At 49.6% G+C, this 21625-nt stretch overlaps 1 protein-coding gene across 2 annotated transcripts in view; it reads left to right on the top strand.

The window, feature by feature from the left end:
* Nucleotides 1-21625, top strand: part of LOC144808584 (adenosine deaminase 2-like) — a 468380-nt gene that overhangs the window by 356788 nt on the left and 89967 nt on the right. For both annotated transcript variants that reach the window (XM_078673647.1, XM_078673645.1), the window contains exon 7: nucleotides 5856-5946. In XM_078673647.1, the coding sequence (XP_078529773.1) occupies nucleotides 5856-5946 (91 nt within the window). The remainder of the gene's footprint in view (nucleotides 1-5855; nucleotides 5947-21625) is intronic.

Raw genomic sequence — 21625 nt, 5'->3', positions numbered from 1 at the left:
TGTCAGTTTAGCCTGTGCTATACGGGCTGGTTTACCGTCCCATAAGAGCGCGGTGATCTCCGCATCAACCGACTTGAGGTAAGTGAGAGGGACCGGAAATGGGGTGTTTTGTAACACATAGAGGAGTCTAGGAAGTGAGAGCATTTTAAAGAGGGCTGCCCTGCCCAGTAAAGTCAAAGGAAGGGAGCGCCAGTGCTTCACGTCCGACTTTAGCCTCTGTAGAGGTTTCAGTAGGTTTTCTTCCATAAAGACTGTGTCCTGTGGGGTGACGTATATACCGAGATATTTAAACCCTCTGGTCACCGTTTGCAAGGTGCAACCATGGGGCAGCATGGGCGTTGAACCGCGCAGGACATACAAGAGCGACTTGGCCCAGTTAGTTGTATATCCCGAGACTTCTCCGTAGGTCGTAAGTATGGCCATTAGTGTCGTTAGGGACGGGGTTGGGGACATTAAATACAGCAGCACGTCATCAGCATAAAGGGAGATGCGGTCTTCCCAGCCCTCTCCCCACGAGATGCCCCGGATCTGTGGATCCATACGGATTTTCACCGCCAGTGGCTCTAGTAGGAGGGCGAATAATAGCGGGGACAGGGGGCATCCCTGGCGGGTGCCGCGACCCAAAGTGATCACGCGTGACGTGTGCCCATTCGCAATGATCTGTGCCAGGGGTGCTGTATAAAGGAGCCTAACCCAGCCACAGAATTTAGGGCCAAAGCCCATTTTCCTGAGCACCGCAAAGAGGAACGGCCACTCCACCAGATCGAATGCCATGGTTGCGTCTAATGAGAGAATTGCGGCATCCTCCCTGAGTGAGGGAATGCGGTGTAGTATCCCATTTAGTCTTCGCAAATTAAGGGAGGTGTTTCGCCCTGGCATAAAGCCTGATTGGTCTGGGTGGACAAGTGTTGTGAGGTGAGGTTGCAGACGCAGAGCTAGGAGTTTCGCTAGCACTTTAGCATCTGCGTTCATCAGCGAGATCGGCCGGTATGAGGATGTCAGGTTAGGTGGTTTACCAGGCTTGTGTATAGCGACAATAGTGGCCAACCTCTGATCCGGCGAGAGGGAGCCCCGGTCCAAGCAGTCTGCATACATGGGAAGCATATGTTGGGTAAGGGTTGACGACATCGTCTTATATAGTTCGATTGGTAGGCCGTTAGGTCCCATTGCCTTCCCAGTGTTTAGGGCTGCCAGGGCCACCCCCAGCTCCTCCCCCGTTAGGTCATCTTCTAGTGACTGTGCGTCTTCCTGCGAGAGTGTGGAGAGAGGAATGTCATGTAGGAAGTGTGTGCATTCGTCTTCTGATACTGCCGCACGTGCTGTGTACACTGATTCATAGTAAGAAGCGAGTTCCTCCACTATTTCAGGGGGAGAGGTTGTGTGCGTTCCATCTGAAAGTGTTAAGGCGGCTATCCATCTACTCGCCCTTTCCTTCCTCTCAATCCATGCAAGCATTTTCCCCGTCTTATCTCCTAATTCATAGACCCTGTGTAACGTATCAGTTAACCTTGACTTTGTCATGTCCTCTGCATACGCTCTGAATTCCTGAGATGCTAACGTCAGTGTGTGTGCTGTGTCCTCCGTGGGGTCAGAGGCGTGTGCCAACTCCGCGGTCTGGACCGCTGTTTCGAGCGACTCAATGGTTGCCCTCTGTGCTATTTTATGCCTAGTGATAGTGGAGATAGCTTGTCCCCTGATCACTGTTTTGTGTGCCTCCCATAGTACCGACGGTGAGTCGACCGAGCCCACATTGTCTTCGAAGTAATTCGCGGTAGCCGTTTTTAGCGCTTTAGCAATGGTACGATTTTTAAGATACCCAGGATAGACCGGATAAATCCGTTGACGTCTGGTGGGGTGTACTGTGTAGGTGAGTAGCACTGGGGAGTGGTCAGATATCCCCCGCGGTAAGTGTTCAATGGATGCAATCTTTTCTGGGGGGAACGGCTAGTGTCAGTAAGTAGTCTAACCGGGAAAGACTATAATGTACTCCCGAAAGAAATGTGTAATGTCAATCTCGGGGATGTTTGAGTCTCCATACATCTAACAGTCCCAATGCATCTAGGAATTCTCGGAACAGGTGGTCCGCTCTGGTAGCCTCTCGAGGAGGCTGTCGATCCATGGCAGCGTCTAGCACCGCATTGAAGTCGCCTCCAATAATTAATTCCCCTTCCGGGAGTCCAAGCAGTAGGTTGCCCAGGTCTCGGAAGGCCCCTTGATGCAACGCCGGGGGGATGTATACCGTCAGTACATTATATGGCCGTCCCTCCCATTGGCAACTGATCGCAGCAAAGCGTCCCTGGTCGTCAGCCCATGTGTGCTTGATAAGTAGGGGTGCATTTTTGGAAACCAGGATACCAACCCCACGTGAACCAGAGGAGAATTCTGCGTGAGTGACCATTTGAAACCCCCAGCGGTTAAGGGCCTTACAGGCTGTACCCACCAGATGAGTCTCCTGGAGCAATACTATTGTCGGTGCCTTTCTCTTAAGATATTGGAGGACCAAACCCCGTTTAATTTTGTGGCCCAGCCCATTGACATTCCAGGAGATGATAGTAAGTGGGGGAGCAACCAGTGATTGTGAGTGGGGGTGAGGCGTTAAAAGGTTTTGGTCAGCCATGGCTGTAGGTGCTCCCGTGTGTCAGTGGCGCTGAATATAGCATTCGGACCGGGGTCCAACAACAGTGCGTATGGGAAGCTTTGTCTGTGGCGATGAAGAGTGCCTGGCCTTGTGTAGAGGCAATACAGAGAGTGTTCTGCGCTTGTGTGTAGAGCTAGCCTAGATAGGAACCTGAGACTATTGGAACATTGGGACCCAATTACTGAACAATCATTTTTTACTAAGTGCCGGGGCGTCAATGCCCCCGAATAAGACACTCGGACCGGGGTCCAACACCATCTATCGTATCGTGTATTGCACTGAGCGGTTCCAAACCCCTCCCCCTGTCTAGCTAGATGGTCCATGGAGAATACTAGGCTCACTAGGAAGCCTCGTCTGTGGTGGCGTTGAAGACCCAGCGGTGTGTACTGGTGCCAGAGTAAGTGCCCTGTGGTCGTGTGTACATATAACCCTAGGAAAAACATGAGACTCAAAAGGGAACAATAGAACTTTGCAAGCAATCCCCCCTGCCCACCCCCCCTCCCTGCCTCCCTGCTATACGGACACATAACCGCCCGCTTCCCCAACTTAGCAGAGTGCCTACTCCCATTTCCCCCCTATGTACTTGCTTGCGGGGTAAGTGTTCCGTGGTACGAGTGACCCCATCAGTCACAGTCTGCTCTTCTCGTTCATAGTCCAACGGCAGCCCTTTCACCTCTCGTTGCCACCGATGGATCTTACTGTGCCAGTAAGAAACTCATATTTCATGACATTGTTCGTCGGCTTCCGGTCCCTCTTCCAGCTCCTTGTCACGATTTTCCCCGGTCGATGCTGGTGAAGTTTCTGCATTCTCGAACCGTTGGTTTTGTTGGCCTCTGCCCGTGCGTCTAGGTTCTTCCACCCGACGCCAACCGTCCAGCCAGTCCCACGCCGCCTCCGGGGTATCAAAAAACCAAGCTTTATGGTTATCCACGACCCTCAGTTTCGCCGGGAACAGCATCGAATAGGGCAATTCCTTTGCTCGCAAGGCCTTTTTAACCTCCATGAAGGTTTTACGGCCCCGGGCTACCTCGGCAGTATAGTCAGGAAAGAAGGCCAATGTGGAGTTTTGTATTTTGATGGGTGGGGTATTCCGAGCCGCTTGGAGTATGACATCCCTGTCCCGGAAATTAAATAGCCTGGCCAGGACAGGCCTTGGTGCTGCTCCCGGTTTCGATGTTCCACCTGGGACCCTGTGTGCCCTCTCCACTGAGAAGAAGTTCGATAGACCTTTTGGTCTCAGTTCGGTCTTGATAAGGTCTTCTATGTAAAGGTCCATCGCCCGTTTGCCTTCCGATTCCGGTAGTCCAAGGATACGGACATTGTTACGCCTAGCCCGCCCCTCCTGATCGTCCAGCTTGTCCTGCAGTTTCTTAGTGACCACCTCCATTCGTTCCATGGCCAGCTGTAGTTCGGAGGTGTCCTCAACCAGGGATTTCGTGACCACCTCAACCTGCGCCACCCTCTCGGTCATCTTGTGAAGGTCTGCCCTCAGTAAGCCGACATCCGAGGAGATGGCCCCCACTGTAGTTTGGACATTAGTGAGCGTCCTCATTAAGTCCTCGAGTGTCACCTTTTTTCCTCCGTCACCTTCGGGGCCCTTGCCCGCGGACGAGCGCCCTTCTGAGTGTTGCGAGGGGGTCTTCTCGAACGCAAATTTGTCCAGTTTCGACTGAGCAGCGTTGTGGCGCGTTCCTTTTCCCGCCATTCCGCCGTCCCCTCGTGGGCCGTCAGGCGTGTCAGCTCCGGCTAGTGTCTCGATAGTGTCTTGGCCCCCTGAGGTTCGGGCGTGCAATTAGGACGGTCCGTCGAGGAGGCAGGCCCGGTCAGGTGTCAGGGGTAGGCTCTGAGAAGGGCTCAGCTGGAGGGATCCCCCAATTCCGAGGTCGGCCAATGTAGTGAACAGTGACAAAACGGGGTGAGACGAGGCTCGGGCAGATGGGAACCCCAATGCCGAGCGTCTCGTGATTTGCAGGCCTCTATGCCACAGCGTCCTCACCGTCACCCCGGGCGACCAATGTTTCTGGGGGATGAGGGTGCACACAGTGGCCAGTACTCGCTCTCCACGTGGTGGGAAATCCTCTCTGGGCCAATGCACCCCCTCAAAGCTGTATCAAGTCCGTAGTATGGGTAGGTGCCCGTGCTACAGAGCCTACACGTCGGCGGCCCCCGTCTGGGGCGTATCGTTACCTGCTCGTCCTCAGGCACAAGCCCGGAAAGCCGTCACCTCACCAGCGCGGTCCCTGGACTAGCAGCAGTGCAGGCGAGGTCGGCGCCGCAGGAGGGGCGGCACGCCTGGCAGCAAATGGTCGGGGTCGCCCCGGCACCGTGGCAATGGAGGTCTCACCTCCCGCCGGTAGTACAGGCGGTGGCAGGTGTGGCGATGGGTGGATCGGGTGCAGGCTCCAAGCCACAGCGGCAGCCTCACCCGTCGTCACTGATGTCGTCGATTCCCCCGCCTCAGGGTGTTCTCCACCGGCCCCCTCGATCACAACCAAGCCAAGGGAGGGGGGGGTGTGGGGGAGCCGCCGACCCACCTCAGGAGCGCGCCGCCACCGGTGTTCTCGTCCGTCGTCCGAAGCAGGATGTTTCCTCCGGGCGATGGTCGGAGTCGCGATGCGGGAACTTCCGGTCCGGTCACCCGGCGGCCTTTCACTTCCGGCTGGATAGTGCTTTAGGACAGGCCGGTGCAGCCACGATGTGAGCAGGCAGGCACTTCACCGCGGGGCTGATGCCGGTGTCGGATCAACACCGGGATTTCGGCGGGGGACGCCGCTTGGAGTCCTTTCGCATAAGCAATCGCCTGAGCAGCAGAGATCACGGATTAATGAGAGGATACAGAGATGGGGTCTCGTTTACCACGGAGCTCCTCTGCTAGGCAGCCATTCCAGTCGGCTGCTAGCCACGCCCCCCGATTATACATTTCTTAATATTACAACTGTTTTTAAAAATGTATGTTTTAAATGGCTTTTATGGTAAAGATTCTTGAAATTGAAATTGATAGGTGGCCTCTATTGATCCTCGCTAAACTTGTGTTCTGTTAAAAACTCCCTACGGAAAAGGTAAGCAGCTTAGCCTTGAGACCGAAGGCAGTATTTAGCTCTTTCACCCTCCTTTTTCGGTAGTAGCCGTGCACTGCTCTTGATCAAGATGCTAGGGATTTATTTATATCAGAATAGCACCATCAATGACGTCTTTACGCATCTTTTGTTTTTTCAAGGTACAAAGATGAGGCCTTTGCTAAAGAAGCCATCGAAACTGCCATACACTTAAAAGCACAGTTTCCAGAGATCCTGGCAGGCTTTGACGTGGTAAATATGAAGAAATGTTTTTATATATATATTTAACCTGCTTTCTCTTTGACCTGCTTTCTCTGCCATCATCTGTAGTGAAACTTTGACATCCATCATCAGCCCTTACCCACCCCTTTCTGCTTTCTGCTTTGTTTTGTATAATATTCTTCCCTCATATGACACCAGTAACCATTGTTTACTTCCACAGCCATAACTGGCTTTCTCCTCCATTATCTTCGCCACCATGTATGCCTGCTCCGCCTTCCTCAAGATTCTTGTTCCATTCCACTGCTTGCGATGCTAGCCAATACCTTTGTCCTCACCAAACTAGAAAACTGCAACATGCTCCTTCCTGGCCTACCGTATCACTTCTAAATCACATTGACTCCTGGCAACACACAGGGGCTAATTCCTGACAAAGAAAGCAAGTTGGATGCCGATGGCCCTAGGGTACCTTGAGCGGCTGCCACGGCTTGGCATGGTGGTGCTTCACAGGGCATCTTCCAGAATCACTCAAGAAACAAGTAGGGCAGACAATCCAGAATGTAAAGACCATCTCAATGCAGGGATGCAGTTTTCCTCTGGATGGTGCTGATGCTGCTTCCGTGTAGATCAGTAGCACTCTGCTTCTTGGAAGATCACGCCTGATTGAGGGTCTCAGGATTCAGCGCAGAAGTACAGATGCATCTGCTGGACATGCAGCGTGCACTACCAAAGGCATGACACAATGGTTACAAGCCGCATGAGCACTGTGTGTTTTTGCAGCATAACAAACTGTACCAAATACACAACAAATTGACATGACAGAGAGACTTATTTAGAGCTTGGAGGAGTGGGTGGACTGTTCGTCCAGCACCACGAATCCAGCTGTTTCATTGCCCTATTTAAAGAATAGGGTAAAATTCAGATTACCCTCAGTAGAGGCTCAGCCGGTGGAAACCCCAGGGCCAACCCACAGAACTACTTACTGCGTGTGTCACATCACAGTGACAGATGCGCTGCTCTATTCAGAGTGCAACTACTGCACATATTTTGCCGGCCATTTAAATATTAAATGACAACAAAATACCCAGCACGTTGGGGTTGTTTACTTTTGTATCATGAAAAAATTTAATCATGGTCTTAGAGTTTGTTTTCTCGGAACCAAAAAGGTTTACTGAGTGGGCGCTTTAAACATGCACTGAAATCTCCAGGTGAAACCCCAGGGAAAAGGGAAAACTTATTGGGGAAGTCATATTTACTGATTTCCCATTTCTCCCTCAGTGGACACTCAGGGTCCTATTTGTAATCCCCGGTTCCGGTAACTACACTTCGGGGCACTCCTGATCGGGCCATTAATATTATCAGTTGAGCAATGTTTGTAGGAGGGCTCCTGTCGTATAGCAGCATCACAAAGGAAAGATTCACAACACAGAATAAATGTGTGCCATTTAAGAGGGGGAAATCACGCTTCATTACTTTAAAATGATGGAGGAGATTTTTAAAAACATTTTGCAACGCGGCGTAGCCCCCCGCGAGGCTGCGCCGCGTTGCGTGACAGGGAGGGAGCAGGAGAGCGCCATAGGGAGGGAGCAGGAGAGCGCCATATCTTCACTCCCCGCACCGCAGGGGCTGCGTGGGCCTGTGTTACGCCCCTGCATATCTTCAGAGATGTGGCTCTCTCCTCCCCTTTCCCTTGCGTCGGCGCTGATTTCAGCTGCCGTGCAACATGCACACCCCTTAGCGCCGTAGCGCTAGGGTGTGTGTGTGTATGAGTGTAGCATAGGTTTTGTACAGGAAGGATACCATTCCTGTACAAAACACTATGCAAGGCACGATGCAAATCTTTTCCCACTTTGCATACGTCCGTCAGAGTGCAGCACGCATGGAAATTCGGAAAAGCACAGAGAAATGACAGCATCTCTCCTGCTAGCGCCTCCTTTGAAGGGGCGTTAACTTTTGGAGCAAAACCATGTTTACAAATCTTTGTAAATATGGTTTTGCGTCAAAAGGCATGGATGGTTGCATGGGAACACCATGTACCACCCATGTCACACCCCCTTGGCGCAAAGTAACACAAAACAGTGCTTGGCACTGCTTTCGCTACTTACAGGGTGCTTTCCAGCACAAAACCATTTTTGACGCTAAACTAGCGCAAACGTTTGGAAAATCTGCCCCTATATTTGTTGCAGAAAGAAACATGTAATCTTAGGGGGGCACATGCATCAATATTGCTTTTTGTGATTCCTTACTTGCGAAAAATAAGGAATCGCAATTAAGGAATTGCAAACTACAATGCATCAAGAAATCGCTAAAAAAATTGCGATTTCTTAGAATTCCTTAATTGCGATTCTCTAATGGAGAATCGCAATTAAGGAATACCTCCCCATTCATTCCTATGGGCCTAGAGGCCCATAGGAATAAATTGGGAAGACATTCTCAATTTGCGATTCTCCATTAGAGAATCGCAAATTGAGAATGCAATTTCAAGGGTGCAGGGGTGTCCAAAGGACACCCTGTTGCACCCCTGAAATCTGCCTATAAGTACATCTTGCACATCTTGTGTGTAAAATGGAACTTTGAAAAAGGCACTTTAGTGCATTTTTCAAAGTTTTCGCAAATTACCATGAAGGTCAACTTCATGGTAATTTGCTCCCCTTATTAGCGAAATCGCTAATTTTTTGTATTTGATGCATTGCATTTAAGGAATCTCAATTTGAGATTCCTTAAATGCATTCGCAATTTAAGAAATCGCAATTTTGCGATTTCTTAAATTGCGAAAAGTACAAAAATTAAGATGCATCCCAAAAGTTGAAATTGCATTCGCAAACGACCGAATTCTGCGATTCGCACCATTTGCGAATGCAATTTACAATGATGCATTTGCCTCTTAGTGCCTTTTCCTGCTCTGCACCTTCTTAGCTGCAGTGGGCCCTCCCTCCTCTGTATCTCCATTCCTCAATTGGGCCAGTTGGAGGAACTTCTGAATGACAAGGTGAGGAAAAGAAAAGGTCTCAGGCGAAAAAGGGGCTGTAAGAATGTGTACACTGTGGGATAGGACAGGACAGAGGCACACTTATATATGAGTTGTGTAATTTCAGTGATCATGGACAAACCTTTTAAAAAGGGTTTGTTACTTTGTATGTGCAGATTTCGGAGTACTTTCTCTAGAGGTGTAGTCTTTTCCTGTTGGGCACTAGAGAAGAAATAATTGTTTTGCTTTTCACGGGAAGCTCTGTAACCGGCCTGCTTTCTCGTCGTCTCTTGGTGTTGGTGCGCCAGCATGTTGCTTAGCTTTTGAACTCCCAGTGACAGGAAACAGCCTTTACAACGGAAGCGTTACAGCGCATGCCATCGCAACGCATGTTGTTACAACGTGAAAGGCTTGTTGCAGGGGGTAGAAGGTTTTGGAGTTAACTCCAACACCTTCCCTACTGTTGGACCGACTGGAGTTGAAGTAGTAAATTATACTACTCCAACTTCCATCACACCCGACAGCAAGTCGGGGTAAAGGTATGCTTTGTAACGGCATGCGTTGTAATGGCATGCGTTGTAACGTCATACAAGCGTCACCTTTAACCTTCACGGATAACAGTGTATCCAGTTCCAGAAGAATTCTCAAAACCTGAAAAAGTCTGTTTTTCACTAGTGGCCGCTGAGGCAGTAGTAATGGAGCATCTCTGCCTCCTGGAAGTGTCGGCCATTTACATAAAGAAGGTACCCCAGTTGTCCAAGAGGTTGTGATCAATGGTGCAGGACCAGGAACCCCCCTGATGGCAAGGCTGTAATACATGGCTATTTTTTGCACCTTTCAAGAAAATATCTCGGCAGTTCATTATTTGGGACACTCTGATCCTGATGGTTATACTACATCTGCAGGCACTGAGGGGTCCAAATACACCTTTTTCTGTCCCAGGCCAGCATCTTTTTGTCCATGTGCAGAGCTCCTGAAAGTTCAGGGCCTGAGCTCTAGGGCCTCGGAGTTGTGCTGATTTTAAGGAGTCCAGGAAGCCTCCTTTACGGTGACATACTAGTGAGATGGAACAGAGTTTTTGATGGTTGGAGTAAACCTTTATCTGTTCAGACCATTCACTTCACTATCTCCATGACTTCCTGTGCATGTATTTAAGCACACTATACTGGCCATGACGTGAATTCAAAGGCACCACCATATATGATCATCAAGTCGTGACCGTCTGGATTCCTTCCATCACGGTCGCTCCCCCTGCTCCCTGCTCTCGCGACGGAAGGCTCTCCTTGCTGCCTGCTTTGCCTGACCTGATTCCTGCAGCCTGCCACCTCGCTACAGCGCACCATTCAGCGCCTGGTATCGTTCTCGCCCACATTAATTTAATATAACTTGCATACAGCCACGTACTGCATAGCGGCTGAGTGATTTAACTTTGAAGCATTTTAATATTTCTTTGGCAACATTGTATCGAGTTTATTACCGGGCGGCCATTTCACAGTGTGTTTACCTCCACCCGTGTCTCCTCCCAGACCCCGCCTCCCAGCTGACCCTCCCACACACTGTCGACTACACCAGCCCCGTCCTCTCCTATCCTGTGACCGTCTGGATTCCTTCCATCACGGTCGCTCCCCCTGCTCCCTGCTCTCGCGACGGAAGGCTCTCCTTGCTGCCTGCTTTGCCTGACCTGATTCCTGCAGCCTGCCACCTCGCTACAGCGCACCATTCAGCGCCTGGTATCGTTCTCGCCCACATTAATTTAATATAACTTGCATACAGCCACGTACTGCATAGCGGCTGAGTGATTTAACTTTGAAGCATTTTAATATTTCTTTGGCAACATTGTATCGAGTTTATTACCGGGCGGCCATTTCACAGTGTGTTTACCTCCACCTGTGTCTCCTCCCAGACCCCGCCTCCCAGCTGACCCTCCCACGCTCCGCCCCCTCCACCATCCATTTATGGCCAATGCCCCCACGCGCAGCGTCCACGCGCTACGGCCGTGCCGAAGGTGCGCCAAAGGTAAGCCCGTCTACGCCCGTCCGCGCCTGGACCGCGCCCAGTGCCATTCCCCCTGGTCCTCGTAATGTCCACCCCTCCCGCTTTACTTACGATGCCACCACCCTCCTAGCCCTTAACCCCGGCCGTTCCCCCAACTGCGTCCAAGCCGCCCCTGGACACACCCATGGACCCTTCTCCTGCAACTCCTGCAAGTTCGACGGTACCAAGAACAACTCCTCATCTACGAACACACAACAGATATCCGACCCCAACCACCTACAATGCATCCTGCTCAACACCCGCTCGGTCCACAGACACGCCATCGACCTCTGGAATCTACTAGACACCATCTCTCTGGACATCGCCTTCCTAACAGAAACATGGATGAACGCCTCATCAGCCCCAGACATCACCATTGCCATCCCGGAAGGCTATAAGATCATTCGCCAGGACCGCACCGGCCACACAGGAGGAGGCATCGCAATCGTCCATAAGAAATCCATCCGCATCTCAACCAGCTCAGACGTCAATCTCGCCAACTCTGAACACCTTCACTTCCAGATCCACATCGACCCCAAGACCACACTCAGAGGCACCCTCCTTTACAGGCCACCAGGACCCCGCGCACAATTTAGCGAAGACATCGCGGACTTCATCACTCCACACGCGCTCCCCTCTGAGGATTACATTCTTTTGGGAGACCTCAACTTTCACCTTGAAAAGAACAACGACCGCAACACCACCACCCTTCTGGACAACCTCGCCAACCTCGGACTTAAACAACTTGTCACTACCCCCACCCACATCGCAGGTCACACACTTGACCCCATCTTCACCTCCAGTAAACATGTCTCCTTCAGCCACACCACAGCTCTCCTTTGGACCGACCACAGCTGCGTTCACTTTACCTACAACAAGCCCACATCCAACAACCACCCCCAACCCACTCTGCAAAGAAACTGAAACAAAATCACCATCGACCAGATCTCCTCATCGCTTCTTCAAAAACCCCCAGCCCACTCCTCAAACCCCGACCAAGCAGCCACCAACCTCACCCAATGGTTATCCCACAGCGCCGACATCCTAGCACCACTGAAAAAACGACAAATCAAACTAGGCAGCAAGAAGGCCTCCTGGTTCAACGATGATCTTAAGAAATCCAAGAAACTCTGTCGCTCCCTTGAGAAGGCCTGGAAAAAAGACCCAACCACCAGCACCAAGGACGCCTTCAAAAACGCCACCCGCACTCACCACCAACTGATCCGGAATGCCAAGAAAGCCGCTTTCAAGGACAGACTAGATAACAACGCCCACAACAGCAAGGAATTATTCAACATCGTCAAAGAATTTACCAACCCCGCAGCCATCTCCAATGACATCACCCCCTCCCAAGCCCTCTGCGACTCCCTTGCCTCATTCTTCCACAACAAAATTGCAGACATCCACAACAGCTTCGACAACCGACCCGTAGACCAACCCACCCAACCCCCTGCAGGACCCCCACCCCCCTTGAACATCCTCAATGACTGGAAGCCAATCTCCACTGAGGACACCATCCGTCTGATGAACTCTATCCACTCAGGATCCCCCACAGACCCATGCCCTCACCACATCTTCAACAAAGCAGACTCCATTATAGCACCGCACCTCCGAGACGTCATCAACTGCTCCCTCAATTCTGCAACCTTCCCGGAAAGCTGGAAACATGCCGAACTCAGCGCCCTCCTGAAGAAACCCACTGCTGACCCCACCGAACTCAAAAACTACCGCCCTATCTCACTCCTTCCATTCCCAGCCAAAGTCATCGAGAAAGCGGTCAACAACCAGCTCGCCGCATTCCTCGAAACCAACAAATCCCTCGACTCCTCACAATCCGGCTTCCGAGCCAAGCACAGCACTGAAACCGCCCTCATCGCAGCAACAGACGACATTCGAACTCTACTGGACAATGGAGACACAGTCGCCCTCATCCTTCTTGACCTCTCCGCAGCCTTCGACACGGTCTGTCATAGCACCCTTTTACAACGCCTCAGAAACGTCGGAATCCAAGGAAAAGCACTGGATTGGATCACCTCGTTTCTTGCCGGAAGAACCCAGAGAGTCCGCCTCCCACCATTCAAGTCAGAGGCCACTGAAGTCATCTGCGGCGTGCCACAAGGATCGTCACTCAGCCCCACCCTCTTCAACGTATACATGAGCCCCCTCGCGACCATCGCACGCCAACACAACCTCAACATCATCTCCTACGCCGACGACACTCAACTGATCCTATCACTCACCAGAGACCCTAACACCGCCAAAACCAACCTGCATGAAGGAATGAAAGAAGTAGCCGAATGGATGAAGCACAGCCGTCTGAAACTGAACTCAGACAAAACAGAAGTCCTCATCCTAGGCACCTCCCCCTCCGCCTGGGATGACTCTTGGTGGCCAGAGGCCCTTGGAAAAGCACCCATCCCGACGGACCACGCACGTAACCTGGGCGTCATCCTGGACTCCTCTCTCTCGATGACCAGACAAGTCAACGCTGTTTCTTCATCCTGCTTCAACATTATGCGCATGCTCAAAAAAACATTCCGCTGGATCCCAACTGAAACTAGAAAAACAGTCACCCACGCTCTGATCACGAGCCGACTGGACTACGGAAACACCCTCTACGCCGGTACCACCGCAAAACTCCAGAAAAAACTCCAACGCATCCAGAACGCTTCAGCCAGGCTCATATTAGACATCCCGCGTAAAGAACACATCTCTGGCCACCTGAAAGACCTCCACTGGCTCCCCGTCAATAAGAGGATTACTTTCCGGCTCCTAACCCACGCACACAAAGCACTTTACGAAATCGGACCCGAATGCCTCAACACACGACTGTCCTTCTACACCCCCTCCCGCCAATTACGATCCTCCAACCAAGCCCTTGCCACTGTACCTCGCATCAACAAAACCACCATGGGAGGTAGATCCTTCTCCTACCTGGCAGCTAAAACCTGGAACTCACTTCCCACTCACCTTCGCCTTACTCAGAACCACCTAGCATTCAGAAAGCAACTTAAAACATGGATATTTGACAAGTAATTCCCCACCCTTCCTCAAGCGCCTTGTGACCCTCTGGGTATGTAGCGCGCTATATAAATTTATTGACTTGACTTGACTTGACTTGACTACTGTATTTAACTCTAGTGCTCCTCCAGATGCCGTGTTGGTGATAGACAATTATTCCTCAGAATTGCTGCTAGCAATGTCAAGCCTCCCCCTCCGACCCAGACCTTCTTTGTCTGAGGTACAATTAGAACCTCGCCTAAAAACCTAAACATACCTGTTTCAAAGTGTGATTTTAGCACTTATTTTGTATATTTTGTACATGTAGCATTTATTTCTACAATGTCTCTCTTCCTTATCCTGTTTTACTGGAAGTTCTCTTTAGAGTTTTGATGCAAAAGGAGTGTTTCCGCTTATTGTTTGAGAACAACTAATGCTGTGCCTGGTATTCGACACCCTGCTGGAGTGTCAAGACACAGCAGTTGGGGTAAAAAGGATGGAAACACTGCCAGAGCCATTCACAGTGGTTTAGAAAGTTAGGCTCAAGCATTTCATTCACATCTTGTTCTACACTGATTTCTAACCTGCTCTTCCACGGAGTAGGCTTTAGTATTAAGTCTTTTGAAGTGTTGGTGTATTCTCCTGTAAGGCCTTTTATTTGCCACCTCATTAACGCTTCACCTTTTCTGTGATGTGCAAAAACTAAACACCACTTGACGTTATGAGCATAGTTTATGTCCAGATTATAATTAAAATGAGCAAAAAATAATGTTATACCTGATGTCTACCGATAAGAAGCTGCTGCAGACAAGGATTGACTGCATCACCCACATGAAAAGCAATGCCACCAATGCTTAGCTGACTGACTGAATAAGTTTCAACATGTGTTAGACATACGCTTATTCAACATATCCAGAGGCACTGCCCTAAATGGCCAAATGCCTTAAAGTAAGCACCTTAAATTTTGAACACCATTTTATTGATAGCCAGAGTGACACTTATATTTTATAGAAGAAGTGTTCTCTTTTGGGCACACCTCCGGATTAAATAAAAGATAAATGTATATTTAAGTCAAAATAATTTGCTTTGACATAATTTCAGGTTAAATTGAAAATTATCTTCACGGTTAGGTAAGGTAACAAAATTAATATAGTGTAAGGAGCAGTGTTTGGCTTTGCCTCGTGTTGGGGTCCATGTTGATCAGGAGCCTTTCTGTAAAGAGAGCAACATCTGATCAATGAAAATGTGCACATTCCCTTCAAACATAGACTGACCATTTAGGTAAACTGTCTCAATTCACCACTAGAAGTCATTTTTTGGAACAAAACAAATTTTGTCTCAAAATACCTGGGTTCATTTTCAGGAAATTCAGTTTTGATCCGCAAGTATTAGCTTGTCATTTTTTTACAAGTCCTCACAGGTACAAAAAGTACAGCATCTACACATCAAATGATTCTGCCTGCCTTATAACTGTTTTACCATATAATGCCAGCGATGGTCACTGTAATGCTTAGGATGCCCACAATATGCCAAAGTTGGCCACCTTTATGTCAAGGGTGAACATGATGATCCATTATAACAGTGTTAGAACTGGGGGGTTCTAGTTGGCAATGATATACACCTTTGACCAAATAGTGACCCTTACTTCTAAGTCAGGGAAAGGGGATTACACTCCTGGATAACTCCTGCTCACCCCCTTAGTAGCTTGGCACGAGCAGACAGGCTTATCTCAGAGGCAGTGTGTTAAGCATTTGTGAACACACACAGTAATGCAGTGAAAACACTACAGATGTACACCACACAGGTTTTATAAAAATAAGTCTTCTTTATATAGCCTTAACACAAGACCACAAACGACAAAAATCCACAATACTGTACTCAAAATAATTTTAAAGATGGTAGAAGTAACTTAGTTCAAGTTGATGATAAATGCGATACGTTTCTCACAAAGTACCCGGATGCGTAACGCAAAACAAAAAAATGCTCGTAGGGAGGGTGATGCGTTGGTTCCTTGCTTCGGGGGAGGTGATGCGTCGCTCCTCAATGCTTGCGCAAAGAGGGGATGCGTCTTGTTCCTTAACGGAGAGGATGTGATGCGTTGATTCTCGTACTGCGTTCCGGTTACGATGCGGGAAGATGGCGCCTCGATGTGATGCGACAATCCGATGCGATAAGATGGTGCCCTTGATGCGATGCGATGATGTGAAGACATGCGACGGCAACAGCTGCGACTGCAACATGCTTCTTCTCGTTGAGTCGTGCTTCCAGCTCCCAGCGACACGCAGGCTTCTACAGATAGAATTCCCAGCAAGGAAATTCAGAGGGGAGCTGGTGGTGAAGTCTTTTGTCCCTGAGGCTTCAGCAGGAGGCAAGCACATGTTCAAGCCCTTGGAGAAATATTCTGCAAGATGATGAAAGTTCATAAAACGCTCCTTCTCCTTTTCTTCCTTTGCAATGAAGACACCACTGCAGGCCAACCCAGCAACACAGCACACTGACAGGGGGGCAGTCCAAACTCCTGCAGGTTCCTTGGTTTTTCTCCTTGGCAAAGGTTTGTTTTGTTGTTCCAGAAGTGATCCAGAGGCCTGGGGTCTGGGCCCATATATTTATACTGCAAACTCCTTTGTCCTCTGAAGGCAGAGGGTCCTGTACCTAGTCCAAACCAGTTCTGTGCAGTCCTGGAGCACTTTGTTTACAGGACTTCTTCTTTCCTTTGTCAGGGTGGGCCATGGTCCTCAGACACACCACAGGAGGTGGAGCCAGCATTGTGGAAGGCAGGCACAGCCCTATTCAGGCCCAGGGGCTACTCCTCCCACCAGTGTACATGCAGATAGGTCTATTCAGCCCTGTGCTGACTCACCCTGTCTCCTGGCACCTTCCCAGCACCTGTCACTCACAAACCAGACATGCAATACACAAGCTAGCAGAGGCAGTCTGGATGGTTAGGTAAGAAAATACCTACTTTCTAGAGTGGTATTTTCAAACACAAAATGTTTCAAAAACCAATTTTACTAAAAAATTTATTTTATCATCCTGAGTTCAGGCATAATAAATTCGAATTTCTACCATGTTCCCTGGGTCAGTTAGGACCATTCTGGCCTATGGGGACAGGTAGCCTTGCAATAGTGAAAAATTAAATAGGCTTTAATTCACTATCAGGTCATGCCACACACATCAGGACATGACCTAACTTTTACATACAATGCACCCTGCCCTTGGGCCTACCTTAGGGTTGTCTGATATGTAGAAAAGGGAAGGTTTAGGGACAGGTTAGTGGGTGCACTTACCAAGTCAACATGGCAGTACTAGACTGCACACAGGCTCTGCAGTGGCAGACCTTAGACACACTTTACAAGCTGCTTCTGTGGGCGACACAATCAGTGCTACACGCCCACCAGCAGCATTTGATTTACATGCACTGGGCACACATGGTGCACTGTACTAGGGTCTGACAAGTAAATAAAATAACCCAATCATGGCGTCACTAATCAATACATCAATTTAACATAAGGAGCACTTGCACTGTGGCACTGAATAGCAGTGGTATATCATTAATTGGAATGGGATGCACACCATAATTTAACTGTTTTACAAGCTTATTCTGTTTATTATTTGATTGGCGTGCAAACTGGTGCGATGCCAGCCCATGTGACACCCTATTTAAGACAACATCATAAGGAGTGGCGTATTTCCGCCACAAACCAATTGCACAACCGAACTGTGCCATCCCGGCCTTCATTATTCACTAATGTTCATCAACCTCTTGATTGTGTTCCTTTACTGCTTGTCCTCTTCTTTTTCACTTCCTTCTTATTTTTAATCTAGCCACACGGTTGCATTTTTCCAAATTTCTAATGCTCAGAATGTGTCCATCCGGACCTCTTTACATGAACACGACTTAGGCAAAATTTGTCGAAGGCAGTGTTTATTCACAAATACCCAATGCATTTCGGGCTGCAATCGCCCTTTATCAGGGGTCACTGAAATCACAATAACACAGTAATTATAAATACTTAATTTTAACATATTAACATTAAGCATTATTCATCATCACATATTACTAATTACATTTGTCATATGACCGCTTTACATCACATTTTTACTCATGTGTTCCCTTAATGAAACACTGTGTCAATGATGTTAAATAGTCAACCCCCATTCACTTGACAAACCAATATTTTTCAAATTCTTTACACCGAAAGTACCCTCTACTTATGCAAACCCAATCGTCTTTTCCCTACTCAAAACTAGCCTCCCTCGTTTACATTGCCCTCAATTACTTTCCTACCCTTGCCCTCCATCCTTCACCCTTATTTTCAACGCCATTCCTACCCAACAACTTTAACATGAACCATCTCTCCCGTAACCATCCCCTCTGACTACATACTTAAATGCGTTTATATCCTCAAATTCATGTATTAACATGCCGTTCTTCGAACACCCACTCTTCTTCCAACCTTTAACAAATTATCAGCCACACATTTATTTTCCGTACCTGCCACAAGCGTTTAAAATCAACCATCTGAATCTCTGTCCCAGCAGGAAGTCATTCACATACTACCCCTCCCTACTTAAACCAAATTTTCCCGCCCTCTTCCTTCCCGATTAACCTTTAAGTGAACCACTTGCCTACCAATGGAAATGCTGTAGAGACTACTATTGCGATGCTAAACACTTCATTTCCCATAATGTATTAGAATAGACAAGTCAAAACTCGAGTTCATTGTTCATGATTTGTGTTGCACAAAAGTCTTTATAAGATAAATGATTGTTCTGATGAGAACACCATTACCGTCTTTATGCCATAAATGTTATAAAATTAAATTCCAATAAAAATCCAGCACTGACTTTTCAGACGAACTCCAGTTTGTCACCGACTGAATAGCAGTGGCACATTGCCCAAAACATCTAAACCAGCAAACAGATCAAAAACAGAGAAGGCAATCAGTGAAAAAATGGCAGGGAGACTCACGCAAATGGTACCAGGTCAAACAAACAGCATCATAATGCCAAGGATGCTCACAATATTCAAGGAGGCACTTCTACACCAAAAGGATTGCGGAGGGGATCGGACGTTACACCAGAGGCCCCTGGCAGCGCTGGGTCCCTGAGGCTGTGTGTTCACCTGTCGCCGAGTAGCTTCCATCACTCGGCCGCGGACAGGGGAGAACTACAGCTCCCAGCCTGCCCTGCACCAGAACCACGCCCACTCCCGGCGGAGCGCACCCGAAGGCGCTGAAAAGCAGAGAGCTCCCTCCGCGTCGCGGACGTGCGCGGGCGTCGCCGGGCTGAGCCCGGGCAGAGGGCAGGCCGTCTGTGGCCGTCAGGGGCTGACAGAGGCTGGGCTGGGCCTCCCCCCTTACATCTATTGCCACAGGCCTAAGACTCTGGAGTTAATTTGTGGGCCCCGAAGCCAGTATGTCAACCCGCTCTGGTAAGGCCTTAAGGGGAGGTGGAGAAAGTGCCTTAGGGGGTGCAATGCTGATTGGTTCTATGGACAAATTCCTTACCAGGGTGGCGGCTGTTATTGACAAGGAGATTGCAATATCGGAACGCCGCCTCTCACTAGACCTCCTCCCTTCTAAACGCTCCTCCCTGTGAGCTGTGGCGCATGTCATGTCCCCAATTATCCCAATCCCCCCCGCACCTCCGCTTGTGGTTCTTCCGGGGGAGCCACATATTGTAGCACTAGAGGCTGAAACAGACAGGAGAGAAAGTTTGATATCTGCTTTTCATCCCACTAGTCCCTATACTGTGGTAGCAGAGTCCCGCCCCGCTCATCCCACAGTCAGCTCTCCCGGCATTATGTCTCAATCCAGCCCTAATGTTCCTACACCCGACCCCAAACCACTGTCCCAGACTCGACCGACCCAGGTGCATAGGAAAAGGAAAAGGGCGACCAGTATTCGGAAGGGTTGTTGCTCCACGCTCTATAAGCGCCCTAGGTCTCAGCCCCAAAGGGGTCTTGTACATCCAGACTCCGGAGGGCCTGAAATACCTGGGAACTCCAATTCTGCACAGATTGTAGCCGGCACCCTGCAACCTCCCCCCTTGGTCCCAGCAATACTTGCCTTAGCTAACGAGGGCTTCTCACTTGAGCCCTTTGAGACACTGGTAAAGTCTCTCCTGGTACCACTTATTGACCAAGTGAAAAGTCTGGGGGATAGGCTTGATCGATTCGAACAGGTTACCAGGGACAATTTTTTTCCCCTGAAAACATTGTTTAAACTGCAGTCAAAGCCTAGCGAGGACAAGACAGATAGGAATGTGGGAAAAGGGGTTTTAGCGAGCCAACTTCCGGGAGATCAGTCGACACTGCCAGCTAAGTCACCAGCCACCGGGAATGCCCCCCAGGCCGGCGTGAGGCAGGCAAGGCCGAGTGTTTCTACTCATGCTGCTCAAGTGCATGCTACTCCCTCCCCAGTAGCGACAATTCCCGTGTTCAACCCCGCTCATAAGAAACAACAGAAGGGAGGGACTGACTTAAACTCTCAATCCCCGGCTGCTCCACACGTTAAAACTGGCGGAACAGCGATAATGTCTGTGGCTAAACCCCCCACCCCTCTGCCCAAAAATCCCTCTTCAGTGGCCATCCCGCAGAAACCAACACGCAAGTGCCCCCCGGTCAACCTCCCCCCTGAGTGCCACCCGTATGTTGCTGTTCTTATCAAAGTTCCCCCCTTAAAAGATACTCAGCAGGAAACTCACCAGGCGCTAAAGAACAAAGTCATCCACTGGTTGAAAACCAATAGACCCCTCCCATTGGGGGTGGATGGCCTAATTCTTGGCGTACGTAGGGTGGGCTGGATTGGACATGGTAAAAAATCTTTTGAAGGTGACTGTGTGGTGGTTAATTTCCAAGACGCAAGAGTTGCCCATTTAATATGCCACCAAGGGCGATCCGCGGCTGGCACGGGTGTTGACGCAGTTGATCTAACATTCTTCTATCCGCGGACGACCCCGATTATTCCTTTCACCCATTCTGGGCTCCCCCCTCATAATAACAATGCCCATGGCCAACTTTTTCCAGATAATAGTGTAGCGCAGGCGTACACACGCCCCCTTCCACCGAATTGGGGCTTCGGGGGTTGTTGACTTCGTGGCGCTGCTCAGGTGACCTCGGTGACTAGCAGTCCCGGTGTTGAGTCCCCCCTTCCTGTCAAAATCTATAGCTCTCCGCCCACATTAGAAGACCTGGCCATTGTCGAGTTTTCAGGGGTACCAGGGGAGGCGAAGGTGCCACTTGACCCTTGAGTTGGCTCTCCAGCTGTGGGTGTCGTAGATCTGTCTGCTCCTGTCGAGGCCTGTAGCGCTGCGGCGGTGGCGGACCCACTCATTAGGGTTCTCAGCTGGAACGTTGCAGGCCTTGAGAGAAAGTTGGCACTGCCTAACTGGAACTCGCTTGTGGAGCAATACTCCATATGCTTGTTCCAGGAAACCTGGAGCAAGGAGCCTCTACACAAGGCAGGATACTCTTCCCATTACTCACCAGCTGTCCACTCAGTAACTGGTAGGGGGCGCCCCTCTGGTGGACTCCTCATCTGGGTGGCCTCTGAACTTAATTGCAGGGTGGTGGAGCGGGATACTAAATGCCCGGACCTTCTTAATATTTCCCTGAAAAACCCTCAGGGTCGAGTTATCTTAAATATTTTTAACATTTATGCCCGAGGTATGAAGGGGGGCAGAGAATCCCCAGTTATAGCTTGTCTG

The sequence above is a fragment of the Lissotriton helveticus genome, chromosome 1_1 (assembly GCF_964261635.1).
Source record: "Lissotriton helveticus chromosome 1_1, aLisHel1.1, whole genome shotgun sequence".
NCBI classification, from domain to species: domain Eukaryota; kingdom Metazoa; phylum Chordata; class Amphibia; order Caudata; family Salamandridae; genus Lissotriton; species Lissotriton helveticus.
This window is presented reverse-complemented; position numbering and strand designations above follow the sequence as displayed.